Here is a 27,512-nt window from a genome sequence, read left to right on the forward strand (position 1 = left end):
CTTTCAGCTCTAGCCACTCTGTTCGGTGCTCCGCCTTCCACTCAAAGGTGGTTGATTTTTTTCACCAGGTTGCGTAGGGCCGTGGTGTGTGGCCAAATTCAGGATGAACTTACCAAGGAAATTGACCATTCCCAGGAAGCGCAGTACTGCCTTCTTGGCCTCGGGGACTTTCATTGCCTCGATGGCTTTAATTTTGTCTGTGTCCGGGCGCACACCGTGCTGCAAAATCTGATTGCCCAGGAACATCAGCGTGGATGTCCCAAAATAGCATTTGGACCTGTTTAGCTTGAGGCCATGTTCATGTATGCGTCGGAATACTTTCTTGAGTCGCGACACATGTTCCTCTGGGGTTGTGGACCAGATTATGATATCGTCAACGTAGACACAAACCCCTTCTATTCCCTCCATCATCTGTTCCATGATGCGATGGAAAATCTCTGATGCCGAGATGATGCCAAATGGCATTCGGTTGTAGCAGAATCTGTCAAAAGGCGTGTTGAAGGTGTAGAGCCTTCTGCTGGATTCTTCAAGTTGAATTTGCCAAAATCCTTGGGATGCGTCCAATTTTGTGAAGAAGCGCGCGTGTGCCATCTCACTCGTGATTTCTTCCCTCTTCGGGATGGGATAATGTTCCCGCATAATGTTTTTGTTTGGATCCTTGGGGTCAATGCAGATGCGTAGGTCCCCCGAAGGCTTCTTTACGCTCACCATCGAGCTGACCCAGTCGGTTGGTTCAGTGACCTTGGAGATGATGCCTTTTTGTTGTAGACTCGTGAGCTCTGCCTTCAGGCGCTCTCTCAGTGGAGCAGGGACACGTTGTGGTGCGTGGACCAATGGCTTGGCACCAAACCACAGTAGAATCTTGTACTCGTAGAGCAGCATGCCCATCCCGCTAAATACATCTGGGTACTGGGTTAGGATGTCGTCGATGCTGGCCTGAAGATCTGAATAGGACGGCGTCGTGGTGTAGACCCTTTGAATGAGGTTCAGTTGCTTGCACGCGTGCGCACCTAGCAGGGACGCCCTGTCTGGTTTAACAATCTCGAAGCGTAAGCTTGCTTGTGTGTGTCGGCTGGACACCTGCAGATGGCAGGACCCCAGTGCCTTGATTACGTTTCCATTGTAGTCCAGGAGTTTGCAGGCAGCTGGAAGGATTGTGGGGGGCTTCTTGATTCTCTTGAAGCCCACCTGCAAAATCAGGTTGGCGGAGGCACCTATGTCCAATTTGAACTGGATGGGGCAGTGGTTGATCTTCATCACTGCATGCCATTCATCCTCGGAATCCAAGGCCAGGATTGATTGGACTCGCGATGTGTCCGGTGTGGCGTATTCGCACTTCGTTATAATGCCCACCCGGCAAGTGTTGTCCAGGTATTCATCATCTGGATCCGTCGCACTGCCTGGATCAGAGTCATGCATTCGGTGTTGCACACCTCTGATGCGCCGCTGTCAGAATTGGGAGCGCTGGCTCCTGACTGGTGGTGCAGATCTACACAGGGCTGCATCGTGGTTTCGTTTCCCACAGTTTAAACTGCGTTTGCCTCTTGCAGGGCAGTTCTTTTTAAAATGGACGGTGCTGCAGTTCGCACACGTCATGACGTCGGTGTCATGACGCTCAGTGCGTCGTTGCACTTGCGCGGTGCGGTTCTCGGACATCTGCACCGGCGCAGTGTGGTTTTCAGCCGCTTCGTGTTCCAGATCGCATTGCGCATGCGTTGGGCCCCGGGAAGAGCGCGCGAAATGGCCACTTTCGTCAATGTGGAGGCACTGCATCCGGGAGATGGCCTGAACACTCTCCACCTTGTGGGAGGCTTGTTTTTCACTTTCTGCCATTTTGTACTGTCAATAGCGATTTTTAGAGTGCTCAAGCACAGTACACGTTTCAATCGTGACTGGCAGGGTCATGTACTTGATTTTCATCAATTGCTCTCGCAGAGGATCAGAGTGGATTCCAAAAACGATTTGGTCTTTGATCATGGAGTCAGTGATATCACCGAAGTTGCAGGATTGAGCTAGCAGTCTAAGGTTAGTTAGATAGGAGTTGAAGGATTTGTCTTTACCTTGCATCCTCTGCTTAAAGATGTAGCGCTCAAGATTTTGTTGGTGTCCACCTCGCAGTGGCTGTCGAATATTTCCGGGATGGTTTGGTACTTCGTTTCTCCTGCCCTTCGGAAAAGTGAAAGGAGTTGAAGATCTCTATCGCATGGTCACCCGCAGTGGTGAGTAGAAGAGCTATCTTCCGTGCATCGGTCGCGCCATTGAGGTCGGATGCTTCCACGTATAATTGAAATTTCTGCTTGAAAGATTGCCAGTTGGCACTAAGATTGCCGGTGGTCCTGAGCTGATGAGGAGCCTGAATCTTGGCCATTGTGCCTGTATGCAGTAGCTGGTTGTCACGGATCTTGCTGATTTGAGCTAAATAGATTGAACAGTCACTCCTGGTATCATGTTGTGTTATGCTGCTTCGGATAACACAGGCTGCTACTTGATGCAGTCTTAACTAAAGGATGCTCCAGACTCTGAAATGAGTTCAACATGTTTATTGAACTATTAACACACTTCTCAAATGAGTTTAACTCTCTGCTAATCTAACTGTAGTAACTCAGTCTAACTGTACCAGCTTGCTCTAAGTCACGTGCTGGGGTGTGATGCTGCTGATCAACCCTGTCTAACTCTCTAGATGTCTGTCTGTGGAAAGAGGCCGGGTGTGAGTGCTTCATCCCTTTTATAGTGTTTATGTCATGCCCCCTTGTGGTGATGCCACCTCTGAGTGCCCATTGGTTGTGTCCTATTCTGAGTGTTCATTGGTTGCATGTTTGCATATCATGACAGGAGGCACTATTTAAATACAAATTGTTGGAGCCACAGCATTCTGTTTAAAACTGAAGGCTGAAAGGTTAGTGACAAAAGAAATACTGATTGAATTCTCCGGTCATCGCGATTCACTCTTCCCGCCGACAGCGCACCCTTGCCAGTGGGTTTCGCTGCCAGCAAACGGCGCGCCGCCGAGAAATGCGGCTGAGGGACTGGTGAGTTCTGCCCACTGTACCATACTTGTTAGGAAAGCAACCATAGCTGCATGAAAACAACATGCTGCACAGTACAGCTAATTGCACAATTACTTCACGTTTGAAACAAAGTTCAAAAGAAATCAAGCAGGTCAGCACGCCCTCCAAATACATTTGGCACCAAGCACCATGTATGTACGAGCATTTGGCACAAAATCACTTGGTGGCGAACGTCTTTCAGGTTCGAGTAAGGTAAGCGGACTGTGAACATGGGTCACTTTGTTACAAAAAAGAGACGACCAGAGACGCAAATAGGCAGTGTACCTACTGGCCAGAATCTCAGATCAGAATCTTCTGGAGAGGGCATGGCAGGACATAGTGCTAGTGTTAGTGCTGTACAGAGCACGCGGCCTCCGGTGAACAAGGAAGACACTTAAATCGGGAACAAAGCAGTATAAAATGATTTGAGATGTGGTTTTGTTAATTGTACTAATTATGCAAATCAGGGTGCAACGCCGATGTGAACGAGAGTTTAAAATCTTCAAAACTGCAAAGGCATCTGAAGAATAAGTAAGTATGGGGAGCACAAAAACCTTTTTTTTCAAAGGATGCAGCGAAAACTGAAATCATCAGCTGAAGTCCTCAACAGAAATACTACATTGAATGAAAAAGCACAATTAGCCTCTTACATGATAGCTTAATGTGTAGCTAAAGAGAAAATGCCCCACACTGTAGCCGAGAGATTAATTCTCCCTGCAGCTTTAGATATGGCTCACATGGTCCTAGATGAGAGGTCAGCTGAAAAACTGAACCTTAGTGATTTTGGGATTTTGCTGAGAATTTAGAAGTACAGCTTATTTCTCGTTTAAAAACACAGGAGTTCTCAATACAATTGGATGAAAGTATTGATGTTAGATGGTGCAACCTTGATAGTTTACATTAGATATGTTTGGCACAATGAATTTGTTGAAGATTTGGTGTGCTACTTGACATTACCAACCAGCACGATTTTCACACAGATCTTTGAAGTGTTGAATAGTTACGTGGTTGGCAAGTGCTGGCTCAACTGGGTTCACTGCAGGGGCAGTCTACATGACTGGGACAAACAGTGGAGTTAAAATGAGTATTAGGGAGGCAACTGGTCAGGACATTGTTTGGAATCATTGCTTTATTCACCGTAAAGCATTGGCATCAAAAGCAATTTCATCCGATCTTGAAGTGGTGTTGAAAGAAATTGTGCAAGTTGTGAATTTCATTAAATACAGCACATTCAATACCAAGCTTTTCGAGGCTGAGCACACACATTTATTATTCCACTCAGAGGTACGTTGGTGCTTGGCGGAGTTTACAAACTGAGGTATGAAATCTGCACTTTCCTCCTTGACAAATTGTCCCCCCTGGTTGATTTGTTTGGTAATGAAAGTTGGATGCAAACTATATCTTACCTTGCAGACATTTTTTAAATTCTAAACGAACTGAACCTCAAATTGCAAGGGAAGGATTATGATTCTTGGGCACTGTGAAGAAATAGATGCTTTCCAAAAGTCATTATAAGTTTAGCGAGTGCAAGTACAAAATCAAAACCACTATATGTTGCCCACACTGCTACAGTATATCGAAGAAAACAGTGTTAGTAAGGGAACTTCCAATAGACTGGCAGACCTTATTCGGTCGCATCTGGCTGCGCTGATCAACAGTTTCTGTTGCTACTTTCCACAGGAGAAGTTTAAGATTTTGAAAGAGCAGAGGTGGGCAGAAAATACTTTTGAGTTTTAGACCCCAGAGCCAATTATTAACTCACAGCTGACTCCAAATTAGGAGACTGAGCTGCTGCACCTGACCTGTGAGAGCACATTAAAAACACACAAGTCCATGAGGTTGTCAGCATTCGGGAGTAGCATCTACCAGGAGTATCCAGTACTGAGTAAAACTAGCATTTTGTTGCTGTTTCCGTTCACAACGAGATTCGATTTTCCATTCTCATAAAGATGAAGATGGCTCAAAGGAACCAGCTGAATTTTGCACCTGATATTCGCAATGCCTTCTCCTCCTGTGAACCTGATTAGAGTGAGATCAGGTGGACCAAGCAGGTGCACCTGTCACATTAAAGGTATGCAAACGTGTCGTGGATCACGAAGGTCGGCCGGCGTGGGTTGTGAAGGTTGGCCAGTTGGCAAAAGGGCATGTATCTCATTTTAATAAATTTTAATACATTTGAATGTTATTAGCTGCCCCCCTACCACCTCACTAAATATTCACATTGTGCCAATGTGAGGTCACGTCAGTGAGGTTTCCAACTGGTTTGATCATGCGTGAAGCAGTCAAGCTGATCTCTCTAATGTTACATTTTTAAGATTGCCAACAACAGTTGGTACTTCAAATAATGAGAGGGTGATGCACAGTTATCTCATTGTTAAAAGGGTACTTTTGCTAATAATAAGACAACTTTCTGTGGTTCGTTTTGTTAGTTTTGATGGAGATAATGGACAATGTTTGACGTAGCAGTAGAGCTTAATGGTGTCTGGCATTTGTTAAGAATTATTTGGGTATGTTGAGGTTCTAACGTTTTTCTGCATCACCAGTGCAAGCTGATAACGGCACAGCAAGGGAAACTGGAACCTGAATGAATGGGTCAAGCAACAGGTTCTATCTTTAAGTAATAAGATTGAAGAATTGAGAAATTAACTGTGTAAGGACTGAGAAAAATGTAGAAATTAGAGTGGCCAATTTCAACACCAAACCTGTACATAAAGAGAAAAAGAAAGGGACAGAAAGATTGGATTCAGAGAGTGAGAAAAAGGAAAGATTAAAAAATAAAAACAATTGAATTTTTAAGATCTCCAACAAAAATTAATAGCTGAAAGAATGAGCCTTCTCATCTGTAATAATTTGTTGTCAGTGCTAGAAAGGCTGATTCATCGTAATTAACAATTTTCACATTGCCAAAAGAGCACTTATGCTTGTAATGTCATGACTTAACTTTCTGTGGTTAGTTTGGTTCATATCTACTACATAAATACAACAACTTCATGTAATTCAATGAATATCTATGGATTCTATGAATATGAATGGAGACCTACAGTGAAATGTCACTTTAGGAAGGTTAATGGCAGAGCAGCACAACTTGAACAGTAAGTTCTGGATATTTGAGCTCAACTGTGCACTTGTTCCCTGCCTGACGTTATTGTACCATTTACCCATAAATACCATCATCATGTATCATTAACCTCATTGATACTTTGACAGCAAATTCAGACCCATACACAGTTTACATGAAGTAATTTGCTGACATGAGACAAACAGCTTTTTAGATAATTTCGATCCAAATCAATGTACGAGTAAGGGATTGTGTAACTAACAGACAAACATTTAATAAAATGGATATCTTTTTGGTAACTTGCTAGAAGTACTTCACTTTGCGGTTGCTTCTCTTATGCTTACTTTCTGTCAAGATACACTGAGTAAACATTGCCCGTTTACCCCTGCAATGCAGGCTTACATTTCAAGAGTAGCCTTCTTACTAATCAGCAAAAAAATTCCAATCAAAAACGCAAAATATTCCCAGTTAGTATTACAACAGAGATATTGAATTTAAGAAGGTACAGGGAATGTGAAGAGGTTCATTATTGCATGATGAACTATGCACTCCAAGCAAGACAAACTTGCTTATTTAGGAATACTGGATGATGTCACTAATATTATACAGGTTATTATTACCCATTTTATCACCATCACCTACTTGACCATGTTTCATGGATTGGAAGTCAAGTCACTAACTCCCTGTCAGTTGACTGTTCAACCGTCCACTAGCTCTATTGGTCAAACAAACATGCAGAGGAGAGAAATGTGCTGAAACACTGTAAATCAGTAGCTATGGAACCCATGCCAAATATATTTCAATTCTAGCAATTGAAACAGCTTTATTTACATTTTGTATGGGCAACATTCATTTTTTGGGTGGAGGACCAGAAAGAGGCCTTTTAGTTACTCTTAAAGATGCCAGAGAGGGAATGTGTCTAAAATGCAAGGGTTGGGGGTGGTGTGTTATAGGAAGCAGGTAACACGGCCACCACCAATGAACAGGCCCTTAAGCTCCTTCAGGAATTTGTTAAGGGGCCTGCACGTTAGGGATTTAAATTTTCAAAGCTTTTCCAAGCGAGTTAAAACAGTGTTGAGCAAGTTAGTGCATGGTGTGGTTTTGCCACGGGAGAAATCTAATCTATAGTGCTAACTAGCACGGATCGCTGCTTCCAACCTTCCTTTCCATGGCCTCTTCCAACCTTGTTCCACCTCCATGTCCTTCTGAGGAGTTGCTCACTCTAATCAGCAAGGCAGCAGGTGCTCCAAAATGGCTGCCATGTACCTTTGCCGCTGGTGCCAGGCAGTTCCTGCCTTCTTAAGGTTCATGGTGCTACTAATTGGGCGTCAAGCACACTGCCTCGCCAATTAGACCATTTGTATTTTAAAACTATTTTAATTATTAATATCTGTACCGTCAGCTGCTGAGGTTCTAAGCTCTGGAATTACCTCCCCAGACCTCTCTGCTACTTTAAAAAAACAATTCCTTCCTCATCTACCCTGATTTCTCTTCATGTAGCTCAGTGTCAATGTTTGCAGATAATGCTGCTATGAAGCAGCTTCTGACATTTTTATATCTTAAAGGTGCTATATAATTGTAAGTTATTATTGCTGTAATTACAATGGCTGTGTGGTAATACCAGGTATTGCGGTACCTGAGAGGCGGATGACCATTGGCTAGACCCAGGAGTCTACCATTGACTGATGTACATATGCTCCGCCCTGTGAGGCGGAGTATAAGAACCAATGCCGTCCCAGCAGCCTTCACTTTCTGTATCGAAGCTGCTGGGGAACAGTTCTAGCAGATTAAAGCCTATTAGTTATGACTCACCTTGTCTCGAGAGTAATTGATTGCGCATCAGGCTGTAATTCTCCTGCCGTCGGGATTCTCTTTTTCCACTGGCAGTGCACACCTGCCTGCGGGTTTCCAGCGGTGTGGCTTCAATGGCAAATCCCATTGACAACAGGCGGGAAGAGAGAATCCCGCCTCCAGTGAATGGCTTGCCAACGGGAAACATGTGGCTAGGGGACCGAAGGCTCCTGCCCAATGTGACCACACTTCACAAGTATTTCACTGGTTATAGAGTGCTTTGGAACACTCAAGGCTATGCAAGGTGCTATATAAATGCAAGTCTCTCCTTCCCTTTTAATGAGAATCCTTTCATCATTTTGCATACTTAAAAATATATATATTAAAAAGAAATGGGCTTGTGAAGAGTGCATTAAATTCAAAAAGAACAATACTGTAGGGTAATGCAACCCAATTATTTTTGTTACGGAATGTTCTGACATGTATAGAAATCAGGAAATCTTGTAAACTGAGGCTCACTCAATGCAATACCAGCATATTACAGACATGACCCATCTTGCACAGCAGGAAGATTAAGTTATTAAAGATAAACTTACCCAACTGTCAATTATTGCAATATTGCTAGCACTCCTTTGTGGAGCGAGGTCTGAATGAAATGCATGTGCACTGACTCAATTCCAACTGTTGCCATAATTCATCTCTTAATTGCAAATTTTACTCAGTTAGTCAATAAATCAGCGTAGCCTAAAATCATAGCACCATATGCAAAAGGAGAACGGTATTCTTCCAGAAACTTAATCTTCTTGAGTTCTCTGCCCGAAGGCAGGTCTGATGCATAGCACTGCAATCTCCACAACTGGCAGGGCAAAGAGGCAGGTCTTGAATCTACCCCAGACAAAACGGGGATCAAATGCCATGCTGTTGGCACCAGACTGATCCACGTTGGCCGTTCAGCTGACTAATTTAATCGGACCCCCAAAAAGTATGAGTTGCTGTGGCAACACACAGGGCACAATTCAACCAAAGAAATTCAAAAGGCGGGATTTTCCCACCACCCCGCCATGTGTTCTTCGACGGCGGAGGTGGCCCGCCAGCAGGATCTACCAGTCCCGCCCTAAGTGCAATTTTGAGCTGGTTTGGAGGGGATTTCCTCACCGGCATTGGGTGAAACAGTACTAAACAGCGCCTGTTCCAGGCCTCGCTGAGGAGGCTGTTAGTTTACGGGCGCAGGTAAAGTCAGGCTTGGACACATTTAAATGAGCCGCACGGGAGAATGTCAGATAGAGTGCAGAGCTCCTCCTAAAACTAGCTCAACCTTGGAACTGCCAATGTGGGAATTACATAGGAATGAATAGAATTGAAAAGACCATACAGGCTCTCCAGGGTGTGACTTTAATACAGTTGAGGACACAAGTCCTGCCTGCTGCCAATCAAGACTCATCAGCAGCGGGCCTGTCAAAGTCGGTGGGATGTGTCAGCCTCCACCATCCTAAAAGGTCACACCCATATCTTCTGCCTAGATGAATTTGGCATTGCCCTGGAGTGATAGGACAGCTTGGGTGTGATTCAACCAAGAAACACACGGATATACAACGTCACTCGCATTAAATAAGGGGCCTCAGCGGGGAACTCGCGGCCGTAGCCGCACATAGCCCCATTTTCTACATCGAGAAGCTCCACAATTGGCCACGCTCCCCCCCCCCCTCCACAACCCTCGCGACACCCGCGCAGGGCACCCCTGGCCTGATCGGCAGCATACAAAAAATACCAGCTTGGCACCTTGGCAGTGCGAATCTGGCAGCACCCCTGTTGGATGGCAGTGCCACTTGGGCATCTTGGCAGTGCCAGGCTGGCACCTAGATGGCATTGTCAGGGTGCTTGGGTAGCACCAGCAGTGCCAGGTTACCACCGTGCCCAAAGGGGAGCAGTGCTGAACGGCGCTCGCTCAACGTCTCGGAGGCAAAGGGGAAACTGCATATTAGCTGTCCCGCTCTAACATGCAGATTTTCTAAAGTAATCCCGCCTACAAAGTGCGGGACAGCTAGATCCTGGGAGCAGGGTCTCCCGGCTTTTATTGATCACGCTGCGCCCCGGCGAGATCTTTTTTTGGGTGCAGCGTGGCCATTGGATCGCTTATGTGCTTACATCTCATACAGAAGTGATAATTATCAGATAATGGCACTTAATCAGCCTGAACTTTAGTTCCAATTTCACAGACATGACAGATGGAAACTGGTATTTAATAGAGTTGATGGGGTTCTTCTCTGGTGGCATGTGAGCCAGCAAGAGCTTTGAGTAGCGACTTTAGGAAAGGCTCACTGTATTATGTATTGGCCTTCCCACGATCAAGAATCTCAGGGGCGGAAATCCTGCCTGACAATCACAGGCCGGCAGCGCCAACGAATATCTACATCATCAGGGAAGTGGTGGCTGCTGCCGGTACAAAACTCACATGAGGCCTAGTATTGTTGCTGGATCCCGGGCCACAGATGAGTGTTGGCGTGAGGGGAGAAGATTGCGAGGGACTGAGAAGGGTCAATCAGCAGAAAGGGCAAGGGGATGGCTCACAGCAGACCACTCTCTTCCCAAAGCTGAGTCCCTCGATAAGGCACTGGATGCCTTTGAATGAGGGACACCCATAGGAGCCAGCAAGCAACCCGCATGCGGAGCCCCCTTTACCCAGTTGTGGCAATTTCAGGCCTGTAAATGCACATTAATGGACTAGTTAAGCAACTCAATTGGCAGCAGGGTAGGAAGACCTTCCATGGGCCTTCCAACGACCAACTTAATTGGATCTGCAGCCATCTGGGAAGGCCACTTACAACCAGGAGCAGAAAAACGCGCAAAGCCTAGCAAAGCCATTGTAAAATGGACAAAGAAAGATTCAGGCAGGCCCAGAAATGTATATTTGCAAGCAAGGAGTCCAGACGGTATCGAAACTCCGACCAATTAGCATTTTGATGGGCCGATTAGCATTTGATGGCCCATCTCCACCAAGACAAAGGACTGGTACTTGAGCGACCGGTACAGTCCCAGACATTTCGGTGCCACTCCCTGTTCAAGGGAAGCGTAAATAACGGGGTCAGTGACCGCTTGGGACACGCCCAGCCATCCAGACCCCCGCCCATTTATTGGTTAGGAATCGAACAGAGTGATCAGGGATCACCCAATCAGTGGGGTCCAAACTGAAAGACCGCCCGAAAAAGCGTGAAAACCCCCAAGTATAAGAAGAGAGCCGCCATATGTTCGTCCTCTTTTGGACCTGGTGACGAATGTGATATAAAATAGTTACTTTAGAGATACTAGTTAATGTATGTAGAAATAAGCCACTTTGATTCTGGCAGTTAGGGACAAAGGGGTTTGAAACCGCATGGAAAAAGCAGGAAGAGGTGTGTCTATGAGAGTGATGCTGCATTGATAGGGGCCAGAGAAAGGGATTGGAAGTGAGCCAATCAGAATAGATCGAACAGGTCAGGAGGGACATAGGCTGACCTATGTCCGTCGAGTATGTGAAACTTGATACCATTTGAATTGATTTGCAGAGATCCCTTTGTTTCTTTGTTCATTCGCTTTCTGGGATATAGGAAACTGGATGTCTCTTATATTTCTATGAAATGAATCAAGCTTGCAAGCTAAATAAATAACTTCTTTTTACGTGCGAATCCATCTCAACTTTTATTGAGGCCAGACTGACAGAGAAAGAAATTTGGGGATCAACACTGGCGCCCCGGCAACGTCCATCTCCAATCGCAGCACCACCAGAAGCAAGTCCAAGTTCAACGCCCGCTACCAGACGGATGAGCCCAGCTGAGCAGCAGTTACTTCTCCAGGCTCGATAGATCCAGAATCGAACAACGGCCACTGTTCCTCTGACCTAAGCCGGTTGCCTGAGGTTAAGTACAGGTTGTCTTAGTCGATAGGTGTAGTTAACTAGTAGTGTTTATGTTGCATGACTAATTGTGTGCAAATAAAGTACCCTTGACCTTGAACTAACTAACTGGTGTTTGGCTCTTTGATCGATGGCCGGTTGAACCTTGTGGTGGTATCATTTGATACCTGGCGACTCTGAGCATTAGAATATAGATCTCAACAGAAAGGAGGGCAAATTCACTGATTGCCATAGTTAGAGCAGAGCTATAACAGGAAAAAAAAGGTCACAATTATTGGCTACTCTGGTGGGATTCGACACAGAAGTGACCGCGTTAGTCCGACAGAACCCACAAAAGCGTTTGAATTAGAATCCAAATTGGCAAAGTAAAAGAAACCACAAGGGAAACCAGTATCGCTCAAATCTCCAAAATTCGGAAGTGTGTAATTTGCATGCGGACTAACAAAGGGATATAAGTCCCCTCGATAGATTTTGTTGCGTGAAACTTTCGTGAGTTGCGTAAACCAGGAAATAGCTTGAGCCGTACCCGTGTTTGCACCACCGCTTTATTCCCCCTTGTTCCAAATTTCCGGCAGAGACAGAAGTAATTGTAGGGATGGCCATGAAGGCAATGGAACGCCTTCTGCGTCCACAAGAGCCCGAGGTCGCAGCGACCAACAGATTAGAACAGTGTCCCATTTGGGAAGAAGAGCTTAGGAGATACCTAAAGGGGAAAGGATGGCCCCTATGGTCGGAATTTTGCGCAAATGAGGAAACAGATCCTGGCAGCATAGGACAGACTTGGTGGGACAGCCTGACCGAGATTCACAAGAAAAGTTTAAGTAAGGTTCGTAAGCCGATGGCAATCGTGTCCTGTCTGGCACAATTGCGAGGCACAGAGGAGGTCGTGAGGACGCTCCGCAGACAGCTTGAGGAGAAGGAGAGAAGCAGAGAAGGAAACATTAGTGAAAGCGATAGATTAAATGTGCAGCTCCGGGAGCAGCTCGCGGCGAAGGACAAGGAGACGGATGATGTCAAGGGGCACATCAATCTTGTCTTGCCCACCTCAGCAGCTTCCAGATTCAATATGATGAGGCTCACCAGGACACGCAACGTGCTGTAATGGTAAGAGAAGAAACAGAGAACCAGGTAGAACAGTTGAGGAAACAATGCGATGATTTGAAGGCAGCCCTCCGAGCACTCCACAGTTCCACCACGGAACAGAGGCAGAGTTCGGTGGATCCTGCCAAGTGCAGGCAGCAAATTGCAAAATTCTAATCCCTGCTATTTGTTCAGAATGGGTTCAGAGACACCTTTGGCCCACAGTTAGATCAGGAAGACGGCCTCGATTGGCAGGAACTCAGTGAAACGGCCCAACGGTACGTAAGTGAGACAGAGAACCAGAATAGAGCCCCCCAGGCCCCAAAAAGGAAAGCACCCGCACCACCGACAGCACAGGCAGCACCCAACCCAATGAACCCATCACCACACAGCTCAGGGTCACCACGGAAAACCAGCCCGATTTTGTGTATACAACCCCATTAACCATCACCCAGTTAAGAGATGCCCGCGATAAGATTGAGACTTTCCACCCCACATCAGACCCACCACTTTTTCGAACTCGTGAAGCAACAGACCCTCATGTACGGTTTAGACAAGCAGGAAGAGGTAATGCTCATAGTTATGTGCCTTAGTTCAGCCCTTCCCGACCCACAAAATGTAGGAGGAGGTAGCCTCCAAGAGATGAAAACAGCCATTTTAGACGCCATTGGCTATAACAGAGGAGATCCGGTAGAGGGACTCAACCGGTGCCGACAGAAAAAGGGAGAGCAGACTTCCGGTGGCACCCTCGAGGAAGCAGGTCGCAGGTCGGATCGTTCCTGTCCGCGATGGGCAAACGGATCTTTTGCAACGGACCTTTTTGGTACCTGGCGACCTGAATCGGTGGAGGGGACGATAGGGAAGAGGCTTTCCCCCTGGGGTATGGACAGCTGGACCAGAAGTGGTCGAGTGGAGCGGCAAGGATCGAATCGAGAGCAGCGGGGACCCCAGACCGGGCGGGGAAGCATGGCGGACTGCAGGGACCAGGGAGCGGAGGCTCACTGGCCAAGGGAGCAACAGATGGAGTTCTTCAGGAATTGCTTCGCCGAACTGAAGAGGGACACGTTGGACACGATGAGAGGGGTAATGGACCGAATGGTCGAGACACAGGGTCCAAGAGAAGGCGCTCAGAGAGGTCGAGGTGAAGCTCTCCAGCTAGGCGGACACGGTAACGGAGCTGGAGCACGAGGTGGAGGAGCTGAACGCCCGCCAGAGGAGGATGCAGGAGCAGCTGGAAGAGCTGGGGAACAGAGCCAGGAGGCAGAATTTGAGGATCGTGGACCTCCCCGAGGGCTGTGAGGGATCGGATGTGGGTGCATACGTGAAGGGTATGCTCGAGGCGCTGATGGGTTTGGAGACCTTACCCCGACCCCTGGAGTGGGATGGGGCGCATAGAGCCCCCGCAAGGAAGCCCAGGACGGGCGACCGACCGAGGGCCTTGGTGGCCCGCTTTCACCGACTTGCTGACAGGGAACGTGTGCTGCAATGGGCCAAGGTGGAGAGGAGCAGCAGATGGGAGAATTGCGAGGAGCGCATTTACCAGGACTTGGGAATGGAGCTGGCCAAGAGGCATGCAGGATTCATCAAGGTAAAGGCAGTCCTCTACAAAAAGGAGGTTTGGAATGCTGTATCCTGCGAAGCTTTGGGTTACGTTTTAGGAACTCCACTACTACTTTGAGACACCAGAACAGGTTTGGACTTTCATTAAAGATAAGAAGCTGGATTTGAACTAACGGGCACTTAGCTTTTTCAGTGCTGTACAGTGGCGGCGGTCTGTTAACCTAACTTGCTCTGACTAGGAGTGGACTTTTATTAAAAGAAGAAGCTGGACTTGAACGAAAGGACTCTGGGCTCTCAGAGCTTTTGTGTGGCAGTGGTTTGTTAAATTATCCTGTACTGTAATGTTTTATCCAAGATTATTTTCAGCCTGGACAGAGAGCGGGGGCTAGAGGGCGCACTGTTTAGGGTGTTTTTGGGACATTGCAACGAGGAGGGGGGGGGGGGGGGTGTACACATTGCAACGAGGAGGGGGGTGGGGGAAGAGAGGGGCCCTGCAAAGGGGGCCCTGTACTTAGTACCTTTTGCCTTTTGGCGGGAGATCAGGGCCTCTGATAGGGGATGGGCTAGGGGCTGGTTAAGGGACTTGAAAGGGCACAATGAGGTACAGTCAGGTTAATGGGTCGTTGGTGTGTGTGGGGAGGGTGGGAGACAGACGGGCGCCAATGGCAGGGGTCAGCATAGCTAGCGTAGGTCAGGGGGCGCCAGGGAGAGTGGGAGGAGCGTCGAGCTAGGGCCATGCACAGGGCTGACCTGGCAGGTCAGGCCTCGGGGGGGGGGGGGGGGGGAGCAGCTGAGAAGTAGAGCAGAGGAGACTTAAGTGGGCGGGGGGGGGGGGGGGGGGGGTGACCAGGGATCCCCAGGAGAGAAAGTCGCTTGCAGACGCTCAGGGAGCAAAGAAGAAAAAAAAGAAAAAGGGAGAGCATCCAACAGCGTTTGCTGGACGTCTTTGCATCCACTTTACCGCGGTGTTTGGTGAATTAGCCCGCTCCCGTTTATCAGTAGACGATACAGCCAAATGGACCCGTACCCTAGTAACCCATGCCACAGAGGCAGGACAGAAGGCATGTGCCAGATACGACCCCTCAGACCCGGCACATAATGAAGTGTGGGTTCTAAAACGCTTGTCGAGAGCTTGGGAACAGTTTATACAGAGAAAGACAGAGCAGGAGAGAGTAGACGCCACAATGAATCCAGTAAGGGCACACCATAACCCCGCATGGGTGAATGAAGGCAGAGGTACAGCGCAGCACCCTAAAGCACAGGAATGTTATGATTGCGGACATTACTCACGAGAATGCAATGCCCCCATGAAGCAGCAAAGGAATCAGCACGCAAACGCCCCCCCCCTTGAAGCAATGGCAGACCCATCCACAGTGTTAGCGCTCGAGTGGATAATTCGGCCATAAACGGCACCGATTGACGGTGTTCGGGCTCCCCAACTTGGGTCTGCGACACACCTTTGGGATAAGTCCGGAAGACTGGTAGTTGCAGGCACAGTCCGGGGACACCCAATAGAGTTCCTTTGGGAGACAGGAGGGTCCCGAACCACGTTAAACTCCTCCACCATGTACCAGGGAGAGATATAGCCCACTACGGACACCATTACCCTTAGTGGCTTTACAGGTCACCTCCAGCAGGGACACATCACAGCCCCTGTGGATGCACAGATTGGCAATATTCAAACACAACACTCAGTCATTTTAGTAGATTTACCCCAGGCAGCAGAACCCATCCTGGGCATAGATTTCATGAGCGCACACAACCTTTCGTTCGACCCAGTTAATAGATGTATATGGAAAATGGCTAGAGCAGCACGATCCCCCATCACGCTCACATTAGGAGATTATGCACACAGAATCAGCTCAGTAGGAGAGCACTGGTTTGATCCACAAACCATTACCACAGACAAGACGGTCAGTGAGGTCTTGAAAAGACATAAGGCATCGTTTGTCCAGCACAAGCACGACTGCGGCAAAATCCCAGGAGTGGTTAACATTACAGGTCCCGATCCCAAGCCCCAGAAACAATACGGCTTCCCCCAGCAAGCCGAGGGAGAGATAGCTAAAGTAATCCAAAGTTTATTAAACCAAGGAGTGATTCGACCCGTAGCATCGACAAACAATGCCCCAATTTGGCCAGTAAGAAAACCAGATGGTTCATGGCCACTGACCATCCATTATAGGGAATTGAACAAAGTGACTCCCCTAGCAGCCCCCACCGTTGCCACGAGTCCCGAGACCATGTTAAAACAGGGACTCCAGTCAAAACTTTTCACCATATTGGACATCAGCAATGGCTTTTGGTCCATACCGCTGGACAAAGCATGCCAGTATAAATTTGCGTTCACTTTCCAGGGACAGCAGTACACGTGGACGTGCCTTCCATAAGGCTTCCACAACTCCCCCTCCATCTTTCACAGACAATTGGCAAACGGCTTATCTAAATTTTCCCGCCCTGAATGCCTTGTTCAGCATGTGGACGACTTGCTCCAACAGACTGACACCAAGGAGGAGCACATTTCGCTTGTTTCGGAATTATTAGGACTACTCACCACAATTGGATGCAAAATTAACCCCAAGAAAGCCCAAATCCTCCAGGAAAAGGTCACATATTTAGGTACGGTCATCACGCATGGGAAGCGTGAAATAGAACATCGACGCATAGACTAGATTGTAAAATTGCCCTTGCCCCAAAACATTACAGCACTCCGGTCATTTTTAGGACTGGTTGGATATTGTAGAAACCACATCGACGGTTTTGCCACAAAAGCAGCCCCACTTTCCGAGCTCCTAAAGAAACAGGCCCCATGGAAAAGGCTTCCACAGCACACGGATGCCGTGGATGCGTTGAAACGCGCCCTAATCACAGCCCCCGCTTTGCAGGCCCCAGATCCACACTCCCCATACACAATAGAGGTAGCGACCACTGACCGAACCCTTTCGGCCGTACTCCTGCAGGAAAGGCACAATCGTTTAGGATCCGTAGCCTATGCCTCAAGAGTTTTAGATCCAGTAGAACAGGGATATTCAGCCTGCGAAAGGCACCTACTAGCAGTTTTCTGGCCGGTACAGTACTTCTCGTACATAACCGGACTCAACCCCATCACCATTTTGACCGAGCACGCCCTGACACAGACTTCATTGGACGGCAGACTAAAAGACGGCACAGTAAGCCAAATTCGAGCAGCGCGATGGAACCTACTCCTAACAAGGACACGACATTACCGTAAAACGGACAAAAACGCACACCTTTCTGGCCGACAATTTGCACTATGAACCCCACACGAGTGCGAGATCATTGCCCCCAAGCACAGTACAGGCCCCTTTGTTCCCAAGTCGGTACCAAAAAAGACAGGCATCCAACCACCGACGACCCAGCCCACAAACAAAGCATTGAGAATTTATGTAGATGGCTCCTCCACAGTCTTTGATGGAAAAAGGATCACAGGATGTGGGATTTATGTGGAGGACTCGCAGGGACGCGCTTTAGAAGAGATTGCATTAAAGTTGCCTGGACATTTAGGTTCGCAGGCAGCCGAGTTAGCAGCCATTGCTTACATTGTCCAGCACCCCGATTTGTTCCCGACCCCAGCAGATATATATTCAGACAGTTTGTACGTCTGCAACAGCCTGACAGAATTCCTATCCCTGTGGGAATCTAGAGGATTTATTTCCGCCGATGGAAAACCTCTACCCTCAGCGCCATTACCCAATCACATCCTCCAGACAGCTAAAGGCAGAAAATATGACATAATTAAAGTAAGAAGTCACCATCGTTCCTCCCCACCCGCTAACGTGAAAGCTGACGCCCTGGCGAAGACATGGCCACTTTTGGCAACCCCCGAGAGTGCCCCAGTACATGCAGTTCAGGTCTCACAGACTAACATCCAAGACTTAGCCCAGGCACAGAAGGAAGACGAGACATTGTTGGAAATTTTAAAAGGAAACTTCTCAGCTCCCTACGAAAAGTTTAGGAATTCTTTAGCGATCCATGAGGGAATCGTTTTAAAAGATGGCATTTATGTAGTCCCCACCCAGGACAGGAATGAAATCATTTGCAAATTCCATGGCGGACATGAACACCAAGGGATTGAATCAACCCTTGCCCACCTCAGACCCCTCTGCTGGTGGCCTGATTTGAAAACTGATGTATCCCATTACATTGAAAATTGCTTGATTTGTGCACAGAACCCGGATAGATATGCGAAAAAAGCCCAGCTATGACACACCCGCCCTGTAAACGGCCCGTGGACAAATCTTCAGTTAGATTATATTGGTCCCCTCCCCCCCCTGCAGAAATGGATACAAATATGTGTTGGTGGTAATCACACATTTACGAAATGGGTCGAAGCTTTCCCCTCGAGAACAAATACAGCCAAAGCCACGGCAAAGATCCAAACCGAGCAATTTTTACTAGATGGGGACTCTCCCGTAGTATTGAATTGGACCAAGGTTCGCACTTTACAGGCAGGGTCATGAAAAATGTCATGACAATTTTTGGTATAAAGCAAAAGTTTCACATTGCCTATCACCCGCAGGCCAGCGGCATTGTGGAACGCATGAATCGGACACTAAAGGCCACACTTAGAAAAATGGTGCAGCAGCACAACACGACATGGGACACAGTGCTCCCATTCACACTGATGTGTATTAGAAACACAGTGTCGAGTTCGACAGGATATCCTCATGACCGGACGACCCATGAATGGTACCGAGTATTTATTTGGTCTTGATATGGCCAGCCCCGCAGTCACCGCCCTGACCCATGAGAAAGCAGTCCAGCACATGTTAGAAAATGTTAAAGCAGCACAGATCTCTGCAGCTGTTCGACTAGGCGCTAAATCCGAGCAGAGTAAGGCCTGCTTTGATAAGACAGTACACCCGACAGAGTATACAGTCGGACAGCAAGTGATGATCTCTTATACAACCCCAGCTCATTCCTCTCCCCTAAATTTGCAGGACCATATTCAGTCTCAGACAAAGTAAGCCCCTCAGTTTATAAAATCACATAACCTAATGGAAAGTCAGGATGGTTCCATGTAAACCAGCTTAAGTTTTATGGAACGCAGTGCCGCCACTCGCACCACCTCTCGTTGGCAATGGCAGACAATGAAGACCCGTCCACTGACGACCCAATCCCCCCTCCCCCAGCAGCAGCAGCACATCCACAGACATGTCCTTGACCCCGCCCCCAGCATCAAATTTCACCCTAACGGTTGATTTGGCTGCTCGCGACAGCGACAGCACAACTGACGCCCCTGAGAGACCCGAACAACGGACATACAGACCAGGCCCCAGTCACTACAGCCCCAAAGACACCCACCATGATATGTTCAGCCCCTTTGAGACGATTTATTTGCCCACACCGGAATCTGACCCACCACCCGACGGTACCGACACCCCTTTGCCCCGACCGCCCTACGGAACATGAAACATTGGCACTGCGATAATTCCTGTCGTCTGACACGGAATGATGAAATGGACCCCACATCGGCACACACCGCATTAGCACGAAAACTCCACGCACGAGTTTGGCACCCAGGAGATGGTGATGACTCCGAGTCTGACTCTCACCATGGTAACCCCTTTGAGATTCTTTTTGGAATGGAACCTTGAGGTGTCCAGATGATGAGAGTCAGGAACCGATTGAGATTTACGGTGTCCTACACTCTGATGGAACCTGCCAACTTTTATCTTTAGTTTGTTTTTAAATGTTGTATGTTCTCTCTTGAACGATTGTGTGTCTCAGCCTTACAGATAATTTCTTGATACAGTCATACCTACTCTTCTGACGCCACATGGCAGTTAAGGAAACAAGTTTGTTGGAGCCCATATACTTCCAAATTCGTACCGTTCTTGGAAGGTCACTCAGGCAGTGGAGTAACGGCACTTATCCCCGCCCTGCCTGAGGACCCCTTATACATTTGGTCATCCAAGCTCGGGTAGTGGAGTAACGGCACTGGTCACCGCCCTACCTGGGGATCCCACCCATTCTTGCCCTGTCGCGGATCATATGCACCCCATTCGGAGAATTGTTTTCGAAACTCTTTTGCTGTTCTTTTTCATTCCTGTGGTTTAAAGAATGCACTTTGCCCCTTCAGTTGCTATTCCTCCTCCACCTACTATTTACATGTCAGAATCACTTGGTTGGAAACACAAGTTTGCAGAGGACAGAGAAATTGTCTGCCCACTCAGCCATCAAACACAGGATGCGAGTGTGCTCGCACTGTGACAGAATGTTTTTCGGATTTCTTTTCTCCGCAAATGGTTGTTTTAAAAAAAAATGAAGGAGTCACATATGGTGACAATTCTAATGGGAAATTGACGTTAAGGAGAAACAGACAGACAAACGAGATGTTAAGCAACAAGATAATAACAGATATTATGCTTGCACCCCTAGGAAGATACGAAGATACTTAATGACGGAGAAAAGCATGAACAGAATGAAGACGAACCTGATGATCTGCATCATGATCGTCGCTGGAACAGTCCAGTTGCGCGCGTTACCTACCTCTACCTCCCTCACCACACAGGCCCAGAACGCGACTACCCAACACAACACCCCCAGCCCGGACACTACACCACACACAGACCCAGCCACTGATACCCCCACATGGTGTGAGAATCTCATTAAATGGTACTCCCTGTCATACACAGTGGAAGCCTTACTTGTGATAGCCATATTGTGCAGTCTCATCCAGACGATCAGATTGCGGAAATGGAGAAGGAGAGCCTCCCGCCCTCCAGTATATACATTTAGAGCCCCTTTCCTCGGACTCCAGCAAACCCCACACTCTTTCTGAACCTTTCTCTTTAATAAATTCCGCGGTTGTTGTTTCGTTAATAAAAGCTATTTTTTCTGGATATGAATGTTAGTGATAAGAAGGAATGTGATACTGCGATTGGATTATTTGTGTTGTAAGATAAGTTATTTGATTGTTAAATAGCAGCATGAGTATAGTCTAGTTAGAGACAGTTAGGGGTTCCCTTTTTTTGTATAAGGAGAATGGAATATAGGATTGAATGTTAAATGCCCCCTTAGGAATTTTTAGATATGTGTTAGGGAAATTTAGGTAAGTGTTTTGACCCATAGGACAGAGTAGGGTAGAACCTGTCCTTGATTGAGGGTACCCGGCATGTCAGAGGACAGGAGAAGACCCAGTATTGTGATCCTTCATGCTTCGCGTTGAGGATCAAGAGGACGGCGTGTAGCCATCTGGGATGGCCACTTACAACCAGGAGCAGAGAAACTCGCAAAGCCTAGCGAGTAAAATGGACAGAGCAAGATTCAGGCAGGCCCAGAGCCTGAAATGTATAGTTGCAAACAAGGAGTCCAGACGGTATTGAAACTCCGACCAATTAGCATTTTGATGGGTCGATTAGCTTTTGATGGCCCATCTCCACCAAGACAAAGGACTGGTACTCGAGCGACCGGTACAGTCCCAGACATTTCGGAGCCACTCCCTGTTCAAGGGAAGCGTAAACAACGGGGTCAGTGACCGCTTGGGACACGCCCAGCCATTCAGGCACCGCCCCTTTATTGGTTAGGAATCGAACAGAGTGATCAGGGATCACCCAATTAGTGGGTTCCAAACTGAAGGACCGCTCAAAAGAGCGTGAAAACCCCTAAGTATAAGAAGAGAGTCCGCCATATGTTCGTCCTCATTTGGACCTTGCGTCCCGGCAACGTCCATGTCCAATCGCATCACCACCAGAAGCAAGTCCAAGTTCAGCGCTCGCTACCAGACGGATTAGCCCAGCTGAGCAGCAGTTACTTCTCCAGACTTGATAGATCTAGAATCGAACAACGGCCACTGTTCCTCTGACCTAAGCCGGGTGCCTGAGGTTAAGTACAGGTTGTCTTAGTCGATAGGTGTAGTTAACTAGTAGCGTTTATGTTGCATGACTAATTGTGCGCAAATAAAGTACCCTTGACCTTGAACTAACTAACTGGTGTTTGGCTCTTTGATTGATAGCCAGTTGAACCTTGTGGTGGTATCATTTGATACCTGGCGACTCTGAGCATTAGAACATAGATCTCAAAAGAAAGGAGGGCAAACTCACTGATTGCCATAGTTAGAGCAGAGCCACACAGGAAAAGAATGGCAACAGATCAAAGCAGGTAGGCAGTGGGATCTCTGCCCATTATCCTCCCACCTGATTAAATGTACCCTGCCACCAAATGTGGCACAGTGAAGAGCCACAGGTTAATTTATTCATCCCAACAAAGAAGTTAATAGTTTTGGAGGCCACCTGATTAATTTTCAACTTTGAAACGTCTTCCAAATTCCACCTACTTCTCTTTCTTTCTCTTTTCTCATTGCTCTCTGTGCTCTGCGAGTCTGATTGAGCATCACTGCTGTCATCCCACATCTCAGACAGCTCCTTCATTTCATCTGGGACATCCTTCTGAGGAACCAAAAGAGGGAGGCAATATTACTTACTGTAGTTCAGAGCTCTGATTTCATTACTTACTTTATCTGAGATTAATTGGCAATGAGCAATAATGGTTGTTTTTGAAAAGCTGCGTTACATAGTCGGCAGAAGATTACTGACAGCCAATTGCCGTGGAGCATCTCCTCATCCACCACAATAGATTTGTCAGAAATATTGTTTAAGCATGCAAATTGGATTTACGTGAGTAAATAGGGTTTCTGACAAACTTGCTCTGACGTCTTGGTAGCAGAGTGGGAGAAGCCCTGAGGAAATTCTCCCTCTGTTTGCAATGGAATTAAGGTTTGCTAAACCGAAAAAAAAACCTATTTCCCCACCATTTCCCAAATCTTCAGGATCTGCTAAAAAGGAAAATTATTAAATGTGTTATTTTTCCTAAAAGTAACTCCTGTTCAAATATTCACCCAGATATTACAAAGCAGCACATATTACACCATTCGATTGGTTTAAATAGATTAACATGTCCTCCCCTGTTCCTGATTTTCTGAACTCATATAGTTTAGAGATACTGACTACTGGTTTCAATTGTTATTGGCTGGGGACAAATGAGCAAGACTGTCAAATAAACTGGACAATGACAGAAATAATTTAAATAGCCGGAGAACGTAAATGTGCATAAGCTTATTCTAGATACAATATAATATAGTAGATTTATCTTCAACCCTTGTTCCATTTAATTCTGGAGTTGAAGTTAATTTTATCAAACATGTAACAATCAATGATATTCCAGATGTAATCAAATGAGTTGGGACTTAATTAATGTGGAGGCAAATATTCTGTGTCATGCGTTACCTGTGGAGTGATGTGGTTGTATACTGAGTCAGCCGACAGGAGGGGCATGAGAACAACCCAAAGACGATTATTTTGTTTGTGAGAACGGTCTGATTTCTGCTTCTGACAGCACCAGTGGAGAAACTAGGTACTTGTAGAATAGCATAAAACGTCATCTTCCAGTACTCTTGCAGTATATAATCATGAAATTAATTTAGTAAATTTGATTGTTTCAGTAATCAACACAATGGGCCAGATTTTCAAAGCAAGGTCCGGAACCCGACACTGGGATGAATTTCGGGTCCCAACCCTATCGCTAATTCAATGCTATATTTAAATATAAATGCCCTGATTGGGTAGGAGGCAAATTCAACGGCCAATTAGCGATGCCAATCACATCAAGGTGAGTGTTCTGCCTGATGCCAATTGCAAAGGCAGGAAGCAGCCATGTTAGGGCTGCTGCTTTGTTGAACAGAACAGACAGCACCTCAAAGGGCCAGGCGCTATAACAGAGAAAAGTGGCGATGCACGCAAAGGTAAAGTGCAAGTTGGTCTATTAAACTTACACAAATAGAAATACTTTTGCTGAGATTGAACCCTACACCTGGGCACTAACGTATACCAGACTGTTTGAGTTTGCTGATTTGCCCGTTGAAATACCCACCCTCAGCCTCTCCAGCTAGTTTCCAAGTTCTTAAAAGAAACTTATCGGGTCATTAGTGGGAGGTGAGCTGGTTTCCCATTCCCATTTCCCCATGCCACCTCTCATCCCCATCTCCCACCTCCAACCCCGTCAAAATTTTGAACTGTCCTGGAGGCGTCAGGATTTGAGACAACATCTGAGGCCATGGACGGGATTCTCCCGTACTTGGCGCGATGGCCTGATGCCGGCTTCAAGAGCGCGCGAACCACTCCGGCGTCGGGCCACCCGGAAGTTGCGGAATCCTCTGCACTTCCGGGGGCTAGGCTGAAGGGCCGCCATGTGTTGGCGCATGCGCAGAACCGCTAGCGTTCTGATCCCCGGGCCGGATCACCCCGCACACCCCCGCGGACTCCGCTAGCCACCCTCCAAGCCAGGTCCCGCCGGGATGGACCATGTCTATTTCACGGCGGTGGGACTGGCCGAAAACGGGCGGCCGCTGCCAACGGCCCACGACCAGTGCGGTGTGATCCCTGCCCCCTCCCAAAAGCTGACGGCGGAGAATTCGGCAGCCAGTGTCAGAGCGGCGGGGCGGGATTCATGCCGCCCCCCCCCCCCCCCAGGGATTCTCCGACCCGGCGGGGGTTCAGAGAATCCCACTCCATGATTTTGAAATCATACCCGCACCAGATCCCAAGTTATCTCAACCCAGTTCCTTGTGGTTATGAGTTTGGAACACAAAACCATCTATAAATTAGTACCAAATCTCACAGGGCTACCATAAGGATACAGGGAATGGAAAAATTAGCACTGGTGAAATAGTGAATTGTTCTACCAATGGCAGATTAAAATAACATTATGAGGGCTGAGTAAGTGAGCTTACTCTGTATCCGCCATTTTACACCTGACATGAGGCTTCTTATCCTAAAAATGCTTCCCCCCCCCCCCTCCCCCGACACTCTTCTTCTTACTTTGATTATCACTGGTAACTGGGCGGCATGGTAGCGCAGTGGTTAGCACTGTTGATTCGCAGCACCAGGGTCCCAGGTTTGATTTCTGGCTTGGGTCACCGTCTGTGCGGAGTCTGCACTTCTCCCCGTGGCTGCGTGGGTTTCGTCCGGGTGCTCCGGTTTCCTCCCACTAGCCGCGAAAGATGTGCTGTTAGGTGAACTGGACATTCTGAATTCTCCCTCTGTGTACCCGTACAGGTGCCGGAGTGTGGGGACTAGGGGATTTTCACAGTAACTTCATTGCAATGTTAATGTAAGCCTACTTGTGACACGAAGAAAGATTATTATTAATAATTTTTTAAAATGAAAGCAGAATTACAATAGTTTATAATCTATCCGTTGCTCCTCCAAGTACACAAACTAGTTTTAGAAGATAGCATTATTGTGTTTCTTTGAGAAAAACTCACCTTCAAAGTATAGACTCCCATGCGGCCAGGTACCTTATAGAAAATACCTTCTTCTCCCCTAGAATTTGTGTGAAGCATAGCATTCAAGCAAGCCAATGGAGAGGTGCCACTAGGAGAAACAGAAATAACATCAATTGAATGTGGTGCTTGGAACATTTGTAAGTCAAGATACTGTGATTACAAAGTTCTTTGATGTATTTTTCATGAAGAAAGTACAGTACTACAGGGTGCCAACCTTGCCTATTAATGCCTTGTTCTGCAGCCAGAATCTAGCTGTAATTCATATCCACTCTGATGAGATTTTCTGAGTAATTATAGTACAGTCAGAAAGGTACTTTTGTCCTTAAGGGTATAGAAGGGTACAGTGAAAGCATTTCAGAGAGCTTCCGAAAATTCCAAAGATAGGTTGGATTTTGTTCCAAATAAGCAAAATCCAACCTATCTTTGGAATTTTCAGAAGCTCTCTGAAATGCTTTCACTTCTAACTCAGGCAAAATGGCAAGCATCTTGGGTCAAAAAATGGCTATAACATGTCAAAAACAAAATTAGTTCCAGAAATGTTGGTAAAAATCTGCTGCAACTCTTCTCGAAAAGGACTAAATATTAATATTTCAAAGAATGAGATGTCACAAGTTGCCAAGTATGCCTTGTGTTGTATCTGAAGCAGGTTACTGGGATTAATATTCAAGTTATTTACAGGAAAGCTGTTGGCATCAACTTGGGTGCAAAGAAAAGCATGAATAGCTTCCATATTTTGTGTATGCAGGGTAGCCAAGCCTCCAAGATTAGCCTGGAGTCTCCAGGAATTGAAGATCCAAATCCAGGACACGACTGTGTGTAATGCTGGGGAAAAGTAATCAGAACATTAAAATATATGGATTTTCTTCGTTATTTTCTTTTAATTTCTCTTTTTAACAGCTGTAAAAATATTGAAAATGAGAGGAAAAAAAGGCTCTTTGGTCAACAGTCAAACATCATCCAATTCAGTAATGAATCTTTTTGTTTTTCAGTTGTCGTAGGAAGAATGATTGATATGTGGCCGAGTACTGGCTGGAGCGTGCGGGAAAGCCATGTGATGAAGCCTCCAGATATACATTTAATCATATTTGGCAACCCTATGTTTATGAAAATTTGTCAATAAATTAATCTTTAAAATTCACTAATTTGCTGATGGTATCTATGGAAGAATATTTGAGCTGACAAAACTTAAGTCCTTCCTGTAGGAAGTGTCATCAGGCACCTGCAAATGTTTTCCCCTGGATTGAGCAAACAGTTGCTGAAACTATTATTCTTGCCTTTGTCACTGTCAGACTCAACTTTTCCAGTACTCTTCCTGTCATTCTCCCGTCCTCCACTCTCTGTAAACTTCAGCTCTTTTCATACCCTTACCGGTGGCCCTACACACCTATACCCCATGTCCATTGGTTCCTGGTCTCAAAGCAGCTATTTGAAATGACCATCCTTGTGTTTTGAATTAATTCTCTCCACCTTGTCAACCTTCTCAGACCCAGCACCACCCCCTTGGAATTCTTCATCTCTGTGATGTGCACCTTTTGTGCATCCCTTTTCCTTCATCCCATCAGTGGTGGCTGTTCCTTCAGTTTTGGAATTCCCTCCCTAACCTCGCCACCATGCTATCAGCCTCTATTGAAGGCTCTCCTTAAAAATCACCTCTTTGATCATGCTTTTTGCTCGCCCTATCTTCTACTTTGGCTCGCCATCCATTTCTGTCTGTCTGATTATACCTCTGTAACGCACCTTAGGGCACTTCTCTATATTAAAGACAAGTTTTGTTTCAATTCCATT

General features: G+C 46.8%; 1 protein-coding gene across 8 annotated transcripts in view; it reads right to left on the reverse strand.

Moving 5' to 3' along the window:
* asxl2 (ASXL transcriptional regulator 2) overlaps positions 1–27,512 on the reverse strand; it is a 430,279-nt gene that overhangs the window by 107,221 nt on the left and 295,546 nt on the right. For 6 of the 8 annotated variants that reach the window (XM_072498968.1, XM_072498970.1, XM_072498975.1 and 3 more), the window contains 2 exons: positions 25,707–25,815; positions 22,722–22,833 (listed from right to left, as the gene is read on the reverse strand). The exons of the other annotated variants lie outside the window; for them this stretch is intronic. In XM_072498968.1, coding sequence (XP_072355069.1) covers positions 22,722–22,833; positions 25,707–25,815 — 221 coding nt within the window. The remainder of the gene's footprint in view (positions 1–22,721; positions 22,834–25,706; positions 25,816–27,512) is intronic. 8 annotated transcript variants of the gene reach the window in all.

The sequence above is a fragment of the Scyliorhinus torazame genome, chromosome 4 (genome assembly GCF_047496885.1).
Source record: "Scyliorhinus torazame isolate Kashiwa2021f chromosome 4, sScyTor2.1, whole genome shotgun sequence".
Classification (NCBI taxonomy): domain Eukaryota; kingdom Metazoa; phylum Chordata; class Chondrichthyes; order Carcharhiniformes; family Scyliorhinidae; genus Scyliorhinus; species Scyliorhinus torazame.